This window comes from Ixodes scapularis, unplaced genomic scaffold (assembly GCF_016920785.2).
Source record: "Ixodes scapularis isolate PalLabHiFi unplaced genomic scaffold, ASM1692078v2 PGA_scaffold1__304_contigs__length_218370807, whole genome shotgun sequence".
Lineage (NCBI taxonomy): Eukaryota > Metazoa > Arthropoda > Arachnida > Ixodida > Ixodidae > Ixodes > Ixodes scapularis.
Window position 1 is genome coordinate 3822832 of NW_024609846.1, and position 18251 is coordinate 3841082.

The 18251-nt window shown below is 44.3% G+C and overlaps 1 protein-coding gene across 1 annotated transcript in view; it reads left to right on the forward strand.

Annotated features, from left to right (window-relative positions):
- Positions 1 to 18251, forward strand: part of LOC8032135 (telomerase-binding protein EST1A) — a 93051-nt gene that overhangs the window by 24080 nt on the left and 50720 nt on the right. Inside the window, exons 8-10 of the mRNA XM_029973279.3 lie at positions 1412 to 1522; positions 9029 to 10126; positions 11647 to 11796. Coding sequence (XP_029829139.2) covers positions 1412 to 1522; positions 9029 to 10126; positions 11647 to 11796 — 1359 coding nt within the window. The remainder of the gene's footprint in view (positions 1 to 1411; positions 1523 to 9028; positions 10127 to 11646; positions 11797 to 18251) is intronic.

Consider the following 18251-nt stretch of genomic DNA (forward strand, 5'->3'; position numbering starts at 1 on the left):
GGAGGTCCTTCTGATTTTGGCATGGTTAACTGTAGCTGTGGCAGCACATGCACCTGTGACATAAGTATCATATGTACCGTTTTTGTGCAATTCTATTGTGCTTCCGATTCTAATGCGCAGGCAGATTTAGCTTCCAGGTATTAAAAAAGTAAATTGCTGCCGATTCTGCCGCACAGGTAAAACAATGAAGGTTCAACACATACCTCATCGGACAAATTTTATGAAACGCGCGCCAATACAAAGATAAATATTGTGCACTAGTCGCCGTCCGACGATGGTTCTTCGCTGTCCACAGAGGCGATCCTTGCTTTTGTCTAAAGGGTTTTCGTGCTTCTTGTGCCTGTACGAGTATGCGACTGTCGCCTCTGGGAAGGTCGTTTTCCGAACAACCTTCCGCGCTCGTCGGGGGAGCGAGAGGCCATGCAGTGCTGCTCCGTTATCTTTTCCCACCAGCGTGATGGCCTTTCGCTTAAATAATGCCTCCTAGTAGAATTTCTTTTGTTTTTCAATATTAACAGCAGACATGAGTCCGTAGACATGAAAGAAGCACATAATACAGATACTAAAATGGCAAACGTAAACAAACGGTCACGATGGCGATGGGGCTAGCCACCTTGTGCCGAGTATTGCCTTTCCCTTTCTGAGTTTCGGTAGTATTTAGTTTTGATTGTGACGCGCATGTATTTTTGGGCACCGATTTTGGCGAAAGAAAGTACACTTTAGAATCGTGCAAACACGGTATTAAAGTGCTCAACACAAATATTATGGGATCTCTGAGCACCGCACAAATGAGAAGCACTGTTTTGAAAAATGTGCAGCTTGAGTGTTGCGTATGTCTGGCTAAACCTCATGCGAGCCAATCACACCGAAAGCACATTGGCTGTTTGGGTGTCTATTAGTGCTCGGATAAAAAGCCGGATTGTTTTGATGTAGGGGTAGCTGTGTTGCAGTATCTCGCAGGGCCGTAACCAGGGGGGGGGGGGGGGTTAGGGGTTCTGACCCCCCCCCGAATTTTTTTTCCGCGTACAGCCCTGGTCGGTGCACTTGCAGCCAGCCGATTTTAATCTCCACCTCTGCGCACGCGCAGTGGCGCCGGTAGGCTACCGGGTATCAAACCGGGACCGGTTCTCCGGTTTGCTATAACTCTCCATTATATGCCACCGATGCACATGATTCATAGGCAAAAATAAGACAATAGACATTTTCAAAATGGCCGCCGTTGTCCCCGAAACCCCCCCCCCCCCTCCCCGAAATTTTTTTTCTGGGTACGGCCCTGGTATCTCGGAATCTTTCGAGGTCTAGCGGGTGCGTGCTAGCTTGCGTGTTCGTGGCTTTTATGTAACCTGACAGGAAGATACATTTGTTTCACGTGTTAATATTATGCATTCTGCTGCTGTGTCTTTCTGGACAGAGGAGAAAGCTGGATGCCGTGTACTACTACATGCGGAGCTTGGCAGCAAGCAACCCTTTCCTGACTGCCAGAGAAAGCCTGTTGGCACTGTTTGATGATGCACGGAAGAAGGTATGGTGCATCTCTTCCTCTGTCTCTGCGCACGCTCTATTTAAAATAGAGATATAGGTTACCGTCAAGTGTCACTAAAGTGACCTGAGAAACCTTCAGATTACTAGAGGTGTGCGAATACTCGAATATACAAATTCAAATCGAATAGCAAGTTCCCGAATAATTCGATTCGCGAATCGAATTCCTAGTATTCGGTTACTCGAATATTCAGCGTGTTCGGCCAAAGACGCAGGGTCGGCGCGGAGCTGACAAAAGAGCCGTTTTTACTCTCGATGTTAGCGCCGTGATGTTAGACAGGCCATGCAAGAAACACCTCTTGGTCCTACCATTCCACAAAAATCTAACGCACAGGTTAGAAAAAAGAAAAGTAACGATCTCCACCAACTTTATAGCACGGAGATACTCATGATCGTGACACAATCTACACTTGGATCACAACCGAAACATCCCGTTTGCGGCGCTTCCAGAGAGGAATTGTTGGGACGCCACGAGTAAATTCCTCGTTTCAAATTGAAGCGCCGATGTAGAACACACTTGCAACACTCACAGAAATCGGCGACTGCAAGATCACAAAAAGAAAACCACGTTAACCACGCCGATGAAACCAATCGAGTTGTCGTCGTTGTTTTGGAACTGCAAGCCGCAAATTCTGATTCGAAACGAAACGGAACACTAGTGTGCCTAGATTTGAGAGGGTTTCCAAAAGTCCGATAGCCGCGTTTGAATTACGAGCTGTGAGAAGGTGACGAAAAGACGAAAACGTCGATTGGGCAGGCGTCGTCAGTCTTCCGTTTGCTCGCCTTTCCACGCGACAACACAACACAAGCGCACCTAAGAACCAATCTGCGCAAGAGCTGTCTCTGTGGCTTCAGTTTCGCTTGCTCCCTCTTTTAAATCTAGGCTCTCTAGAACAGGATAGATGGACCGAGGAATGGACGCATAGCGGCAGTTGGACGGTGACTTGCGCAACCTAACCACTTTTTTTTTTTCTTTTTTTACTTAAGATTATATTGTTGAAGCCTGTTTACTCAGATTTAACAGCTACCGGTTTATTTATATAAAATAAAACCCGCGGGCCCTTTTTCTTCCTCAAAATTGAGACAAAATATTGCAAAATGTCCCTTTTCTGAGATATACAAGCATTAAAAAAAGAACATGTCGCGGTGTTAGGTCGTGCTTTTAACTAGAAAAAAAAAGGCATGCTTGGCTGCAACTTTAGGTTATTTGTGATGATTAGGCTAGATAGATTATGCTTGCACCATAAAATTGGATTGTTAGTGCCCAACGTCCATCACCACCTGTTTTTTTTTTTTTTTCACCAGAACTTTTTTACATTTGTGTTTTTGTTCTTACGCAATGCATATTCTGCACCAAGCACATACTCTGCACATATAGTAATCTCATTCACAGCATACTTCGAAAAATTACTACAAATAAAATCACTATTCGATTCGATATTCGTCTTTTTTTTCTCAATTCGATTCGGTATTCGATTCGATAACTACTATTTGGTATTCGCACACCCCTACTGATTACCATAATTTGTTTTCTTTTTAATGGAATTATACTTTCCACTGAGCACATTTCTGCCTTAAAATTTGTACTACTACAGTTTGATCATGGATCATACTACTAAGTAGAAGCAGAAAGCCAACTTATTTTTTTGTAAAATTGCCATATGGAAGGTTTTACTAGAACCAGGGTTCTGCCCACAGTGGGCGGCAGTGGCTTCAACTAACCGCTTCAACTGAACGCCCACCGCTCGTTTTTTTTTTATGTCGCGGGAGGACGATGCGATTTTGCCTGTGCAAAATCGCATCGTTGCCGTCGCTGTCGTACTCAGCAGGTCCGCGCACCGCCACGTTATCGTTCGCTATCGCATCGCTAACTGCCGCCACTGCTAGACTGTTTCAAACAAAGTGCGCAAGCGCTCGGTGTGTTTCTTTTTTTTCTTTTCTTTCTCTATCTCAGCGGCGCGCTGCTAGCGCTTCCGGCAGTGCTTTAACAAACATATGCAACAAACCAAAAAAAAAAACAAACGAACGCACATCTTTTCTCTTCCCCCCCCCCCCCCCCCTCCCCCCCCCCCCCCCCCCCCCCCCCTTCACCCCAGGTAATGTCCTCCCCTCAGAAATTCCTGGGGAGAACCCTGACTAGAACCATTGTATTCTTGGTATTGGATATAATGACCCTTAGGCAGTTCGAATGTCAAAGAAGCTATCAACGTGGTAAGAGAGGTGGTTTTAACTAGGTTGTATCTTTCATAATGTAGGGGAGGTTTCCATTTAAGATATGTTGCCACCTTTGAAAACAGTGTTTTTCGCAAAAACATAGAATTTTTATTTTTGATGTTTTTAAAGGACATTTTAAGTGTCATCAGACTTTCAACATTGTGTTGTGGAAAAAATACTTCTCTAACCTGTTTTGTTCAAAAGTTAGTTTTTTGAAGCGAATGCCTGTAGGGTGGTTGAAAAATTTTATTTCGGTTTTTTTCAACACTTAATTGAAGTCAAAATTATTTTTATGTTTTAAACATCTTCAGGCATTCAGAATAGACTATTTCCATAAAGCCCTGCATGCAGCACGGCGCGCGTTGCACTCTGGGAACTAGTTGGCCAGGGAGGAGAGTGGCATGGTTTCGGTTTCGATCGACACGTCGACAAGAGCTATACACATGTTTTCTGGTCCCGATAGCGTCATTTGTGGTCTCTAAACTAACGTAAATGGCCAGACCTCGAAGCTTTAGCACAAGCCTGAGACGTATAGCTTATCTTAACACATGCTTGTTTTATCTTTGTATTTAAACCTTTCTGTTGGCGTTTCGAGGTATGTGGACGAGCCGGTGCTGGGAATCTCGACGCTGCGAAGCTCGGGGATCTTGCATGTGTACGAATCAACAAGCCGTATAGCAACCAATAGGTATGCATACATCGTTTACGTTAGTGATGTTGATCAGGAAGTTAGTTTGTTTCGTGCCCATACACGAAATGTAACTTTTTGCAATTACTGTCTTTCTTAGTACGCCTGAATACGCGAAGTAAAACTCGGAGGCGATTTTAACACACTTATCTCTTACCTGTACTGACCCGCAGCACTACAAGAAGTGAACTTCCCACCCGCTTGCATTCCACTGATATTCAACATCGCGTATGCGCATAAAGTTATCCTGCAATCGTATGGGCACATTCGCACATACAAACCGTTTTAACAAAGCAAAAGTTGAGCACTTGTTTGAAGAATGCTGCATCGTTTGCCGGAAGTGCGCCGGACGGGCATGAACCCCTATGCGGTGAGCCAAACGAACGAAATTATTCAAAGCGCATTGGACGGTTGCTAACGGCCACAATATTTGTTATGTGTTTGCTTTCTTCCTGACTGAATACCGTTCACACACCGTTCAGGCACAGATCTTGGGCGTCAATAAAGCTCGTCCAAAAAGGCTTACAGAGGAGTCGGGGACGCTTGTTATGGCCTCCGTCGTAGCTAGCCGACTCAGAGTTTGCGAAAACTTAATCTTCCATCAGCATCAAATTTGAGTGGGAGATATATGATGACACAAGGAAGACATCGTAGTAACTTTAGTGCAGTAGTGAGGTCGGATTTATTGCGTTCACGCGTCAACGCTGGGCTCAACTTTGATACTCCTCTGAGGATGCGGCTTGCTTTTCGCCCAATGAAGTAACAAGGAGCAGACGTTTGGCACACAAAATACGTGTAAGGCTCAAGGTGACCAAATTTCAGTTCTAGTACGCTGGTACTAGACGGGAGTATTGAAATTGAGCTCAAAGATGCACCCGTGTGGTGAAGTGATTAAGCCACATCTCACTACGTTTGCATACACACGCACAATATCCGGTGTTTTGGGAACCAAGGAAAGTGCCCCGGTCTTCGTTTTCTGTCGCTCGAGAATGAGTGTATTGCACATTCGTGAAAAGTCAGATAACCGAAAACGCAAGCAGCGCAATCGGTCGCGGCGTGATAGCATGAGATGAAGCTGCTCAGTCGAAACCGAAACTGAGTGGCCAACTAGTTCCCAGAGTGCACTGTGTGGTATTTTGCCGCGATGGGGCGCGTCGGTTTTGGAAGAAGTCCATTGTGTTGTAGAAGAAGTTACGTCTCTACCTTGTTCTGTTTAAAAGTTATAGCTTTTTGAAACAAACACCTGTAGGCTGACTGAACATTTTTACTTTTGTTTTTCTCAAAACCTTAAAGTAGAAGTTTGGGCTAGTTGGTATTTCATGATTAAAGATTAAAACAGCGCAAGGACACGGACAAGAACAAGAAGGTAGACAAACAAGGCGCTGCAGCCCCTTGTTGTCTACCTTCTTGTTCTTGTCCGTGTCCTTGAGCTGTTTTAGTCTTTAATCTCAAAACCTGTTTTTCAGGTGTTCCCCATTACAGGAACACTAGTAACTTTATTATAAATAAACATTTTTACAGTGGAGCTGTTAAAGGGACACTGACAGGGTGTTTATGCTCGCCGATATTTTTAGTTGTACGTGACATAGGAGAGCCCAACTATTCAGAAGAGAATTTTCGGCTCGAATTCGGTGTTTCTTTCCGCCCGAAAATCGGCGATCGAGAACTGGCCGGTTTGAGTCGTGCTCACTCTCTTTTTTGTGGTCACGGGCCGTTTTCTACGGTTTTGACGCAACCACCAAATTTAATCAAAGTCGTGGGTCATTGAAGGCACACAGTCAATATTAAAAATAGAAAAAAAAAAGTATGAAACCGATTTTTTGTGGCTTCCAAAAAGCTGCAAATGCGTTGACTGAAAAAGAAGGTAGCACAAACAACCGGAAGCATTCTGCGCGTTCACTGTATAATTTTCAACATGGCATCGTTTCGCGTATCGTGGGACTAGCGGATGGCAGCGGACGACGGGCGTTGGACCCTTACTTCAGAACTGTTGTTCACGGTACCTGCGAATTCTGTCTTCCTTCGAAAGAGAAATTTTGGACCGATCAAAAGAACTGATATTCATCCCGTACGACACGCCCGACCAGCAAGCCGATTGTACGAAAACGTCGCCGAGCCGTCGTCTTTTCTCGTGTCTGAAGACATCGCTCGGTCAAGCGTCAAGCACGAAGTGCATACTTCGAGTTGAATACGCACGCGTACGGTTTCTTCACGAGGTGTGCCTGTACTGAAGGGAAATCGGCAGCAAACTTCCGATATACAGTTGACCAGCTGCATTACATGCATGTAAGAGTTCCTTCAGTAGCTCAGTGGAAAGACGTCCGCTTCACAAGCAGCGGCCGCGGGTTCCATTTTCTTTTGTCGAGCATTTTGCGATGTTTACATTTAATAATAATAACAAGAAGAAGAATTTTATTTGCACTTCCAAGGGCGCAGGTGGTGGTGTCTGGGGCTGGACAGATAGGTGAGAACCCTTACGCGGAGCGTAAGGGTTATCATCTATCTGAAAAAAAAACAACAATTGTTGTGGACGATACATCGCGGAACTAAATGGTATGGGATTCTATTTTTGACACCTGCAAACTCAATGTAGTCACTTTCCACAAAATGCAAGAAGTACATGAATCGGGTAGCGTCCGCTTTCTGAGCTTCGCGTAACTGTTCTACAGGAATTGCAGCCAGCCATTGATCTCGACTCATTGATCTTTTGGAAACGTGTGCACTCTGCCGCACACTGATACTTTCAGATGCAGGACATGTGAGGCAGCTCTTCACGCAACATCCTGGGAGTATTCTTTTCGGAGCCGCTCACGGGAATTCACCACGGGCGCTCACTACTAATTGCCAACACTTAAATGTACAAAACAACTCACCTTGAAGTACAGAACAGCTTGCGGAACAAACTTAACTGCAAAGGAATCGCACGGCGAACGAATCCCGCGACGCATTTCATCTGCTACCAGCGGAGAAAAAAAGAAAAACCCGCACGGTTGGGTGTAGCCACGTGACTTCCGCCACTCACTCTCTCCTCTCCACTTCTCCGTGCGGTACGGGAGTTTCAGTTTCGGTTTCTAGCATTTGCGTTTTTTGGCTTTATTAAAAAAATACCCGACTCTGTAGCAAAATATTAGTTGAGTGGTATTCCGACACCATATTAAATCGCCTGACGAAAAAGGCAAAAAATATTTTCTGGGTGTCGGTGTCCCTTTGAGTGCTAGGTTCCCGACGATCGTGTCCAGTACCAAACATGTGTCGACACAATACTCTGGACAGCTACTGCCATCTACGAGCGACGGCGGCAACCAGGCAACTGGCTTGCCGGCCTTGCTCATAGATGGCGGCAACATTTCTAGCCTTTCCACTCTGGTTTTCACCAGAGTGGAAAGGCTGAATTTCTCTAGGTGTCGTCCTAGATGTCGTCCTCGAGGTCGTCCTAGAAGTCGTCCTAGATGTTGTCCTTGAGGCTGTCCGAGAGGTCGTCCTAAAAGTCGTCCCTGAGGTTGTCCTCGAGGTCGTCCTAGACGTTGTCCCTGAGGTCGTCCTCGAGGTCGTCCTAGAAGTCGTCCTGAGGTCGTCCTAGACGTCATCCCTCAGGTCGTCCTCGAGGTCGTCCTAGAAGTCATCCTTGAGGTCTTCCTAGACGTCGCCCTTGAGGTCGTCCTAGACGTTGTCCTCAAGGCGTCGTCCTTGAGGTCGTCCAAGAAGTTGTATTGATGTTGTCCCATCGTAGTACAGCTTCGCTGGTCTTCCTTGTTCACCAGAGTGGAAAGGCTGAAAGTTTTTTTAGTTAAATTTCATATGCTTTCCACATTTACTCGATTCTAAGCACTCCTCTTTTGTCACACCTGCAATGTCCAAAAAGGGGGGGCGGGGCATGCTTGAGATTCGAAGAACACTAAAATCGTACAGCTTTTTGTAAGAAATTACACTTTATTTAATGAAATACAACAGTAAATGAAACACAACAGTGCTTACATTCGCAAGTGAAATTTTTTTGTTTGTATTTCTTGTGAAAATGAGGTGGGGGGTGCGTAAATCGGGAAAATACGGTATTTCTCACACATTATGCTGTGCAATGAACCAGGATAATTGAAAACAATTAATAAGTTTTAATGTTATGATGCTTCGATTGAAACATGACCACCCAAAATGACAGCAGTTTTTGTTTCTTTTTGTTTATAACACGATTCACACTTATTGCAAAACAAAGATCCTGGTTCATTGCACAGGCAGGTCATACAGCTACATTACTACCAAGCCATCTTCCATTTGGGTATTCAAATCGAGACTTATGATTGCGTGCGTAACACGCGTATTTGGAACCTTTTTATTAAAAAATAAATTATTTTTATTTTTAATTGTTTAGCACACTCAAAGGGCCTATGAAACTGTCCTTCATAAGGCAGATGCGAAGTAATAATCTTGAGATCAAAATCTAAAAGAATTTTTTAAAAGGTGGCGACATACCTTAGGCGAATTTCTACGATATTTCGTTGTTAAGGTGGTCAAAGCTGTCGAGCAAATGCGTCACAGTGGGCCAAAAGCCCGGAGGTAAGATTCTCACAAGGCTGTTGGTTCCTTGCGCAGTACGAGCACCTGGAGAAGAAGCGTGGCGAGGAGGAAGGCCTCCTGATGGAGGGGGAGCAGAGCCTCCTGCGGCGGCTGTCTGAGATGGACCAGGAGCGGCTGGAGGTGTGGATCCGACCGGATGGGAGCACCTCCCACCGGAGCAGCCGCTCCAGTGACCTAGCCTCCCGGGAGTTGGACCAGCTGGCCCGGCTGAGCACCGTTGAGCTGAACAAGCGCTTCGTGCTCAGCTTCCTGCACGTCCACGGCAAGCTGTTCACCAGGGTCGGCATGGAGACCTTCCCGGAGACAGCGCGGCGCATGCTCCTGGAGCTGCGCTGCCTGCTGCAGCGGACGCCGGCCGCTGTGGGCTCGGTGCGCCACCTGCAGCTACTCTCCATCAACATGTTCACGGTGGCCAACACTTCCCTCAAGGACCGCACGCTGGACCCCCAGTGCCGCTCCCTGCTCCAAGAGCAAAGCCTGCAGGTTGCGCTCGCCCACGTAGCCATCCTCCTGGAGCGGGCCACGGGCCTGGTGCTCCAAGGGCTCCAAACGGGCTCCTCCCCGTCCTCTTCCTCCTCCTCCTGCTCTCCGTCTTCCTCCCCGGGCTGCGGCGGGGTCCCCTCCCAGCTCTCGGATGACCTGGCGGAGCTGCTGCCCTGCCTCAAGGTGTGGACGGACTGGATGTCCTGCCAGAAGCGGCTGTGGTCGCCACCCCCGTCGCCGTGCGACTACGACACTGGCGTGAAGGGCAACGTCTGGACCACGCTGGCCGACTTCCTCACGGTGCTGCGCAGGCTGAACATGGCCGACGTGCGCTTCTTCAAGGACCCCGCAGAGGACCGGGAGCTGGTGACGCTTCCGGAGGACGCCACGCTGGCGGGCTTTGTGCCACTGCTGGGCGCGCCCCAGGAGACCTTCTACGTGCAGTTGCCGTGCGACCGGGAGCGTGCGCGCAACCAGCTGCGCATGAGCCGCGTCCAGTTCTTCGGGGACTACCTGTGTGGCATTGCAACGCCCTACCTCGAGTTCAATGTGGAGCGCAAGCGCTTCGTCTCCCTCATCGCCACCTGCGACTCTGAGTCCGACTCGGAGCGGGAGATCACCTACGACTCGGTGAGTGCTCCACATTGACTGCGGAGCAAGGAAGAACGGCATGTGTAGGGCCGCCTGTTTAGGCAGGATGTGTTCAGGGCCGGTTTCTAAACTTGGAGTGTTACAAAGTGTTGGTACGGAAGCGTGATAACACGGTATTTGTGTTGCCACAAACACTTCGTTGCCTTTATGTCGGAGGGAGAGCCGTATGTTCACAAATAAAGTACAGGTTATGCAATCATGTAACTACCATCGGTTCCATGATTGTGTTATCGCTACATGTTACATGATCACATAAGCATTGCAATCAGGTGGTGCAACGGGACATCACTTCATGTGGTCATCTGACACAATTATACTTGGCCACACGACCCGTAGTTGTAAAAGCCACGTGACTCGTAGTGAGACCAACTATGTGTCATTTGACACATAGTTGCCGATGACGGAGGGAATCGTGACCCGCCACAGGGGGGGCAGCTTGTCGTGGGTCAGTCACAAATATTTGAGTGGGCCTTGATATTTAGCCAGATTAAATTTATAGTTATCTTAATACTTTGGATGAATTCGGGAGACACGTTTTGTGTAGCTTGTCTCTCGAGAAACCTCTTAAATAATTCTACATTAATAAAATAGCGCCAACTGAACAAGGGCAAAAAGGCACACACACGACAGGACAGGTGCTGACTTCCAACTAAGTTTATTGCAACTTCAAACCAAGCAATATATACCATCTCCTGCACAGACAAACCACACATAAATAAAAGAAATACAAAAATCATACATTAGAATACTCATCTACCACATGCCAATTGAATAAGATAGACCCATCAAGAAGGGATACTTTTTTGTCAGTGAGACTTGGCGAAGGCATGCTGATGCACTTATCTCCAACCTTCCTGATAAATAACACCTTTATAATTTTTTTCTCTGTCTTGTCCTTTGCTCTCTTCAAGAACTTTGTCATTTTCAAAAGTGGTTCACACCCACAACACTTACACTGCTCAAGATAACCACCTAAATTGCTTCGTACCGATAGACTATGTTCGCGAGCTCTGTCATGAAACACCAACCTGTTTCTAAGACAACTGCAGTTGTGCAGTCAGTATACATGACGGCATGTCTTTTTGGCATATTGAACATGTTTATTGCCAGTAAGCATCGGACATATATTGCCAAGCTTGCAAGGAACAGAAAAAAGAAGATTAACGCCATACCTACCAGCTATCTTTTTAAGATTGTGCATCAGCATGCCTTCGGTGTGTCTCATTGTCAAAGTACATTTTCTTGATGGTTTTATCCAATTCGATTGGTGCGTGGTAGATAAGTATTTAATGTATAATTTTCTTGTTTGTTCAGTTTACGCTATTTATTAAGCTCCAGTATGAACCAACTAGCCCAATCAAAAGTCGTGTTACTCTTAAATAAACATCCAGTGCAGCTCAAGATGCAGCATGCATCCTCTCTATTTTGACTTTATTGTTACTTGGATGTTAAAAGAGTAGCGGTAGTTATGAGCCCGTGTCTCTGCCCTTTGTGCTCAGTCGGAGGAGGAGCTGGGAGACTCCCTGGACGACCAAGAAGTCTCGCTCAAGTCCGGAGAGGAGGAGAATGAGATCCAGAAGCTGTGGTCCAAAAAGGAGCAGCTGCGCAGGGCCAAGGAGCAACGGGAGCGGCAGCAAGCCTGCGTACAGGTCAGTGCCCCTCTTTCTTGTCGTGCAGGTTCTTGGGGGAAAGGGAAGACGGCAGCGTTGCCGACGGTCTCTTCGTTTACATTTTTGCCACATTTCTATCGGGGTTGCCAGCTTAAAGCTGCCTGCAGCGACTGTTAACTCTTTCCATACCACACCCATAGGCCATCGATCACCCGTGATCTATGATTTCCACGTGCCACCAGAATTAGAATTTGGCTAGCAGGAACATGTCCTGCTAGAACATGTCCCAGGATTAGAATTTGGCTAGCAGATGAACTACAGCTCTGGCTTTGAGTCTGTTGTGAGCTTTCTCCCAAGCTGGTGATTTATTGGCAATAAATTCCTGCGCCAAATTGCACAATTTAACTGCTTTTGCCGCTTGTTTTTTTGGACAACAGCAGTAGTGAGGGCTGCAGATAAAGTTGGATCATTTGATTTGAGCTCCTACAGCGACATTTAATCTTCGAGGCGCATAATATCGACGTGTGCTCATTGGAAAGCGTCGTTCAAGCTTTCCAGGTTGCTCCGAGCTGGGACACATGTTTCATGTGTGTCGCAAGCCATAAAAACATTGGCTGAGAAGAAGTGAGAGGGGTACTACGACGAGCCAAGGTTTTGTGAAAAAAACAAGTGTTCTGGCGGACATGGCCCTCTGCATACAGCAGCATCTCTGAATGACATGACGCCACGAAAACACACTTGCCGACAGACCAAAAAATGACTTGGCAAGTGTTCTCTAACTTACAGAAGTGATAGTGTGTATATGGGGGCACACTTCGTATATTTAGGATTTTTAGAAATCATGGTATGATTTTATATAGCTGCAACTGTTCATCATGATGTTTACAACCCGAGAGCGTGGTGAGGGAAAAAATAAGGAAACCTTAAAGTCGAAGAAAAAGGCAGAGGAGAAGACGTCTCAAACGCAGCTAGATTGTTTATTTTCTCTCACTCCTTGTATACCCCCGAGAGACACCAACTCCTCCTCTCCTGGACATACACTTTGTTCGCAATGCATTGATTGGACTTTTAGACTCTCATAAATCGGTCACCTAATGACCTCTTTCTGGAATTTTCGTTCTCATTTTTGCACAAATTCAAAGCTCAGAGTTTAAATTTAGCTACCTTTTTCTTAACATTAGTCTAAACATTTTTGTTTTTCTTCTCATGAGCAGGTTTTTGACTATATTTTGATGTATCATAATTAGCCATAAACTGAATGACTTTAAAAAAAAAAAATTGTTTTTCCATTTTTTAGAAATTATTTTTGTTTTCTGTGGTTTGAAAGGAGTTAAGCCATCTGCAATCTCGAATCCTTTCATCTGTGGCTGGAGAAAGGGGCATAGTTTAGGTCATCTGCCATCTAGAGCAACCTGGAATTGTGAAGGGATCGAGGTGATTGAAAAGTGAGGGAATTCATGTAGAATATGGTCAAATGTAGCAAAAGGTGGGAGAGGGGGGGGGGGGGGTATTTTTTTATTAAGTACTGGGTGCTTGGGAAAAAAGAGAACGGTGTTTTTCTCTCTGCAAGACTAAACTGTGCATTGCCGAGCGCTCACTCTTCCCCCAAGTGTAGCTCCAGTGGATGCAACTAGAAGTCAGTTTCAGAACTTGCTTCTCTGATTCTGAAGTTAGAAGCAATGTTCTGAAATATACAATTAAAATTGGGGCCGATTCTCGGCAAACTTAATTTATATTCATGTATTCGTTGACTTTGTTGGCTTCTATTTTCTCCTTTTTGATAGTGAGTTGCATGTGAAAGCTATCACCAATGATCAGTGTCGTAAGTAGGTACAAAGAAGTTGGATAATTCACAATGTCTCTTTGAGCTTTCTATGACAACCAAGCCATTATAAGCTAGAGGTGTACGAACATAGTATTAGTTTTACCACAAATGATATATAAATATTAAAAGTGGACTTCAGGTTGAATAAAATATTTTCAAATATGAATATCTTACCTTTAATGTGATTTGAGCATGGATACTTCAATAAATCGGAGCTAAAAATCTTTCATAGCAAACAAAAAATAATAAAAACGTTTTATTGCACGAGGGACATTTCGCATACTTTCATTCATTAAAAAGTCCTCATTAAAATGAGGTGGGTGAAACATAGTGTAACAAGGCAAGCAAGAGGTTGACTTTTTTTTTGAGTGTGGGTGGAAAAAATTTTCAAGTCGATCGAACTAATTAAGATGCTTCGCCATGTTGGCCGTTTCTTCGATCACATGGATGCAAAGCAGTGAAGCTTCACACGCACGCACCAGTGCAAAAACACTGAAGCTTGACACGCATGCGCCGGTACGATGTGTTCTGCAAGAAACCTGAAAATTCTCAAGACATTGTTTGCAATTTTCTAATGTTCTAAAAGCTCATATTGGTGAGTGAAAGTGTGCTGCAAATCGAATGGAAGAGCAAGTGCTGTCTGAAAATTATTTCAGGTTTGAGATATTTGCACTCCTTTACATTAAACCTAAGACTTAGAAAGCTCCTAGCACAAGAAATGAGAGCCCTGGCATGCATTCTGGTTGCAGAGGACGTTAATGTCTTTGTGGGTGTAAACATGCTTTGTAACAGGCTTATTGGTTATCTTTTACGTTTTAAAGGCCAAGTCCATTCTAAACCAAAATCAATGAATGGTATCGCTTTAGTAGCACAAAACATGATCACAGCTTAAATATTACGTCAAAGTGATGCCGCATACTCCACTGAAACCGATTTCAAAGATGCGACCAGCTGCTCTTTAGCGGGTGGGGGTTAGCTTTTTAGTCAAGGAACACTGGCGCAGCACCCTTGTGACATTGCGTCGTGGTGGAACTACGGTTCATTGGTTGTACCGTAGCACCCTCGTGACGTCACGTTGCGGACATATGGCTGATGATTAGTGTTTCCATCCCTCCAGCAGATAGGTTCGGTTTTGCCGTAGACTCCCGAAACCAAGCTTTGAGCCGTGATGTTTATAAATCTACACACAATATGGGGGGAACTTGTATTGTGTTTTGCACGATTCTGACGCACATTTTGTTTCACCAAAATCAGTGCCCAGAACACTTGTGCTTTACAATTGAAACCAAAAACCGAAACTAAAAAAAAAAAATGCAATACTCGGTATAAGGTGGCTAGCCCCATTGCCATCATGGCCATTTGTTTACATTCGCCATTTTGGTACCCGTATGACGCGCGTTATCGTGGCTACGGACTCGTGTCTGCCGTTTTAAGATGGAAAAACAAAAGTAATTCCACCAGAAGAATTTATTTAAATGAAAGTCCATTACGCTGGCGGGAAAAGATAACAACGCAGCAGCATTGCATATCCTTGCAATCCTAGCGACGAAACGAGCACCCCAAGTGTTGTTTAGACGACGACCCTTCCAGGGGTGACGGTTGCACATTCGCACATGCGCAAGCGGGACTTACAACGCTTTAGGCAAAATACCTCTGTAGACAGCAAAGGACCATCATGGAACTCTGATGACGGCAACTAGTGCACGGTATTTATTTTTGTGTTGGCATGCGTTTCATAACATCTGTTCTATGAGGTATGTGTTCAACCTTCATTTTACCTGCACGTTAGAAAAAATAAAAAAGTCAAATTGGACTTGAATGGGGCCAGCTGAACATGGAAAACACACAGAGAAAAAATATAACATTCGCACCGCTTTTTTTTCTCTGTGTGTTTTCCATGTTCAGCTGGCCCCATTCACAAGCAATGAACCAACATGCTCAGCTTCAGCCAATATCAAATAGGACGTTTTTAGTGATTTATACAGCGTAAGGTCGGTCTGCCAGTAGGGGCGACACTGGTTTACACCTTAGATGAGCACTGTAGATGAGCAAACCAAGGTTAGCAGTCATACCTGCATGGTAGAATCGACAGCAGTTTACTTCTTGAATATCCGGAAGCTAAATCTGCCTGCACATTAGAATTGGGGCACATTAGAATTGTGCAAACACGGTAATTCAGGGATGCTGTTTTAGCTGAAAACAGTCGTAATCCCAAATTAAAATATATCGCCCTTCAAACCATTTTTATTTTTTCTATATTGAGAATATTGGGGTTGTTTCATTTGGATCTGTTGTAATGTGGTTGCTGTGCCATTTATGTCAAATTGCTTACTCTGCTAGCTCCAACTATGTTTTACCAAAATGTAAGGAATTTGCACCAGCACTGTGCTAAACGCTTATTTAACTTTAACAGTACTTAAAGGGGCACTGACACATCAAAATCGTAATTTATTTTATTATCCGAGACGATTGAAAATGATGCCGGGACATTACCCTCAAAATTTGAAACTTGGGAATTCAGTATTTGTGAATTAAAAAAACAATTTCCAAATGCCGAATTTGAAGTTCCCGCGCGATGCGCGCCAGTGCAGTGAGTCAAATTTTGCGGTCTCCTGCGACTCGACTTTCTTTCGGACCTCCGCACCATGCTGTGAAGCAAAGCGCCGTTGCTACCGCGACCCGAAGAGAGGAGGAGGTGAGCAGGCGGGATAGAAGGGAGCCGACGCGGGGAAAAACCGGTTTCTTTCCTGACTCGGCGATAAGCCTCTGCTCGAGCGCCGCCAAGTTTTCCGAAGGAGAACACAAATCCAGGAAGCGACATCACACCGAAATCTGATTTTTGGTATTTCAAAAAGAAATGCCGTAGTGCGTTCGTCATTGCGTTAAAAAACATGTTTTACGATTGCCGTTATTAAATGTTATAGAAATGTCACCTACAAAGCTTCTAAATTTCCTGATTTTTGACGTCACCGATCAAAAGAAGCAAGGAGGTCAGCACGGAAAATATAAACGCGAAAAATAAAAAGGCGCGCGCGCGGGGAAATTTTTTTTTGCGATGCAGTTTTTTCGGCGTGTCTATGACTACAACTTGCATCGTTCTAGACAATAAAAAAGAATACGACCTTTGGGGTGTCAGTGCCCCTTTAAGGGGGGACACTACCCAGAAAAAACAATTTCCGCAAAATGACGTTAATTTTGAAAAATGTTATATTTGCATCCACCAACATCTAGAGGGTATTCCCAGAAAGTTTCATTACATTGTACTGCATGGTTATTTTTTTATAAATTAATTTTGGTGTACTGATGCTAAAGAAAAGGTAGAGGCACTTTGAACGCATTTTTCTCCATTCCACTTTCTGGCATAAATTTCACTTTAGGAAAACTATCATTTTGTTATTGCATAACTTGGATTCATTTTTATGAGTTTTTCTGGGGTGAATTTTTAAGGGGAAAATAACTATGAGCTTATATTTTTTTAATTTTGTCATTTATCATGCTCAAAAACAAAAATTTTGCCAAAAGGATGGAAATCTAAAAAATTGTACTTGTGTTTATGTGGCTTTTTGGTCATGAAAGATGGTATAACATAGAAATATAGCTCCATAGTTATCTGCTCTGAACTGTCCTAATGCAATGTAACACATGAAAACGACAAATTTATAAGTAATTTCAAAACGATAGTTTTCCTACGCAGGCACGCGCACTTTCATCTTTGAATGTTCGCAGTTTTTTTTGTACTTCACCCAGGTTAACAAAATTTGCCAGAAATGTTCTCAACATCAACAGAAACAAGCCCTGTAAATATAATTTAAATCAGAAAAGTGGTTCAAAAATTAACTTTTTTAGGTAGTGTCCCCCCTTAAACTGATAGCTCAAGTCTAGCTGGACTGACTGATCATTATGGAAGGCTTGTGTGAATTTTCAGAACTTTTTATTCTTCTTGATTTACTTGCTGCACCTGTGTAGTAAGAGAAAAAGCACCCCTCCAAAGAGGGTTGATGCATGCGCCCACGTTGGATATTTGAACAACAACAATGGAACTTGGTAGGTGCCAGTGTGAGAACTCTGCCTTGCAGTAAACATTTCGCTATAAAACCGTGGCTAGCATAAATGACAGATTGCTTTATTTAGACAAGTTGCGTGCGTGCATCATTGGACATGATTTTCTTTTTTCAAATACAAAGCTTTAGGAAGGATACCTAAATGTTGTGAGAGGATTTGTATGGGCTGAGCTATAGGTTTGATTTTTCTGTCAAATCGCTTATTTTGTTCATTTAGTGATGTGATTGACTCAGGTCGATCACATCAGTGACAGTAATGTGATTGCTGCACCATTTGTGTCTAACTGTGCCAAAGTACTTACCCTGCTACATCCTTCTGTATTTCACCAATATGTGAGGGATTTGTTCCAACAGTGTGCAAAAACCAAAACTGGTGCAAAAACCAAAACTGGTTTATCTTTTTGGATACTGAAAGTAATAGTGGACTAGAGTAGTTTTGATGATTGGGTTAGTTGGTAGACCATTATTAAAACAAATGGTACAAAAACATGGACAAAGTGGAGGAGACCAGCACATCATAGTGCTGACTTACAACAGACTTTTATTTGCGTCGGCATCATAGTACAAATATCAAAAACATTAAGCCAAAACTGCAACAAAACAAAAAT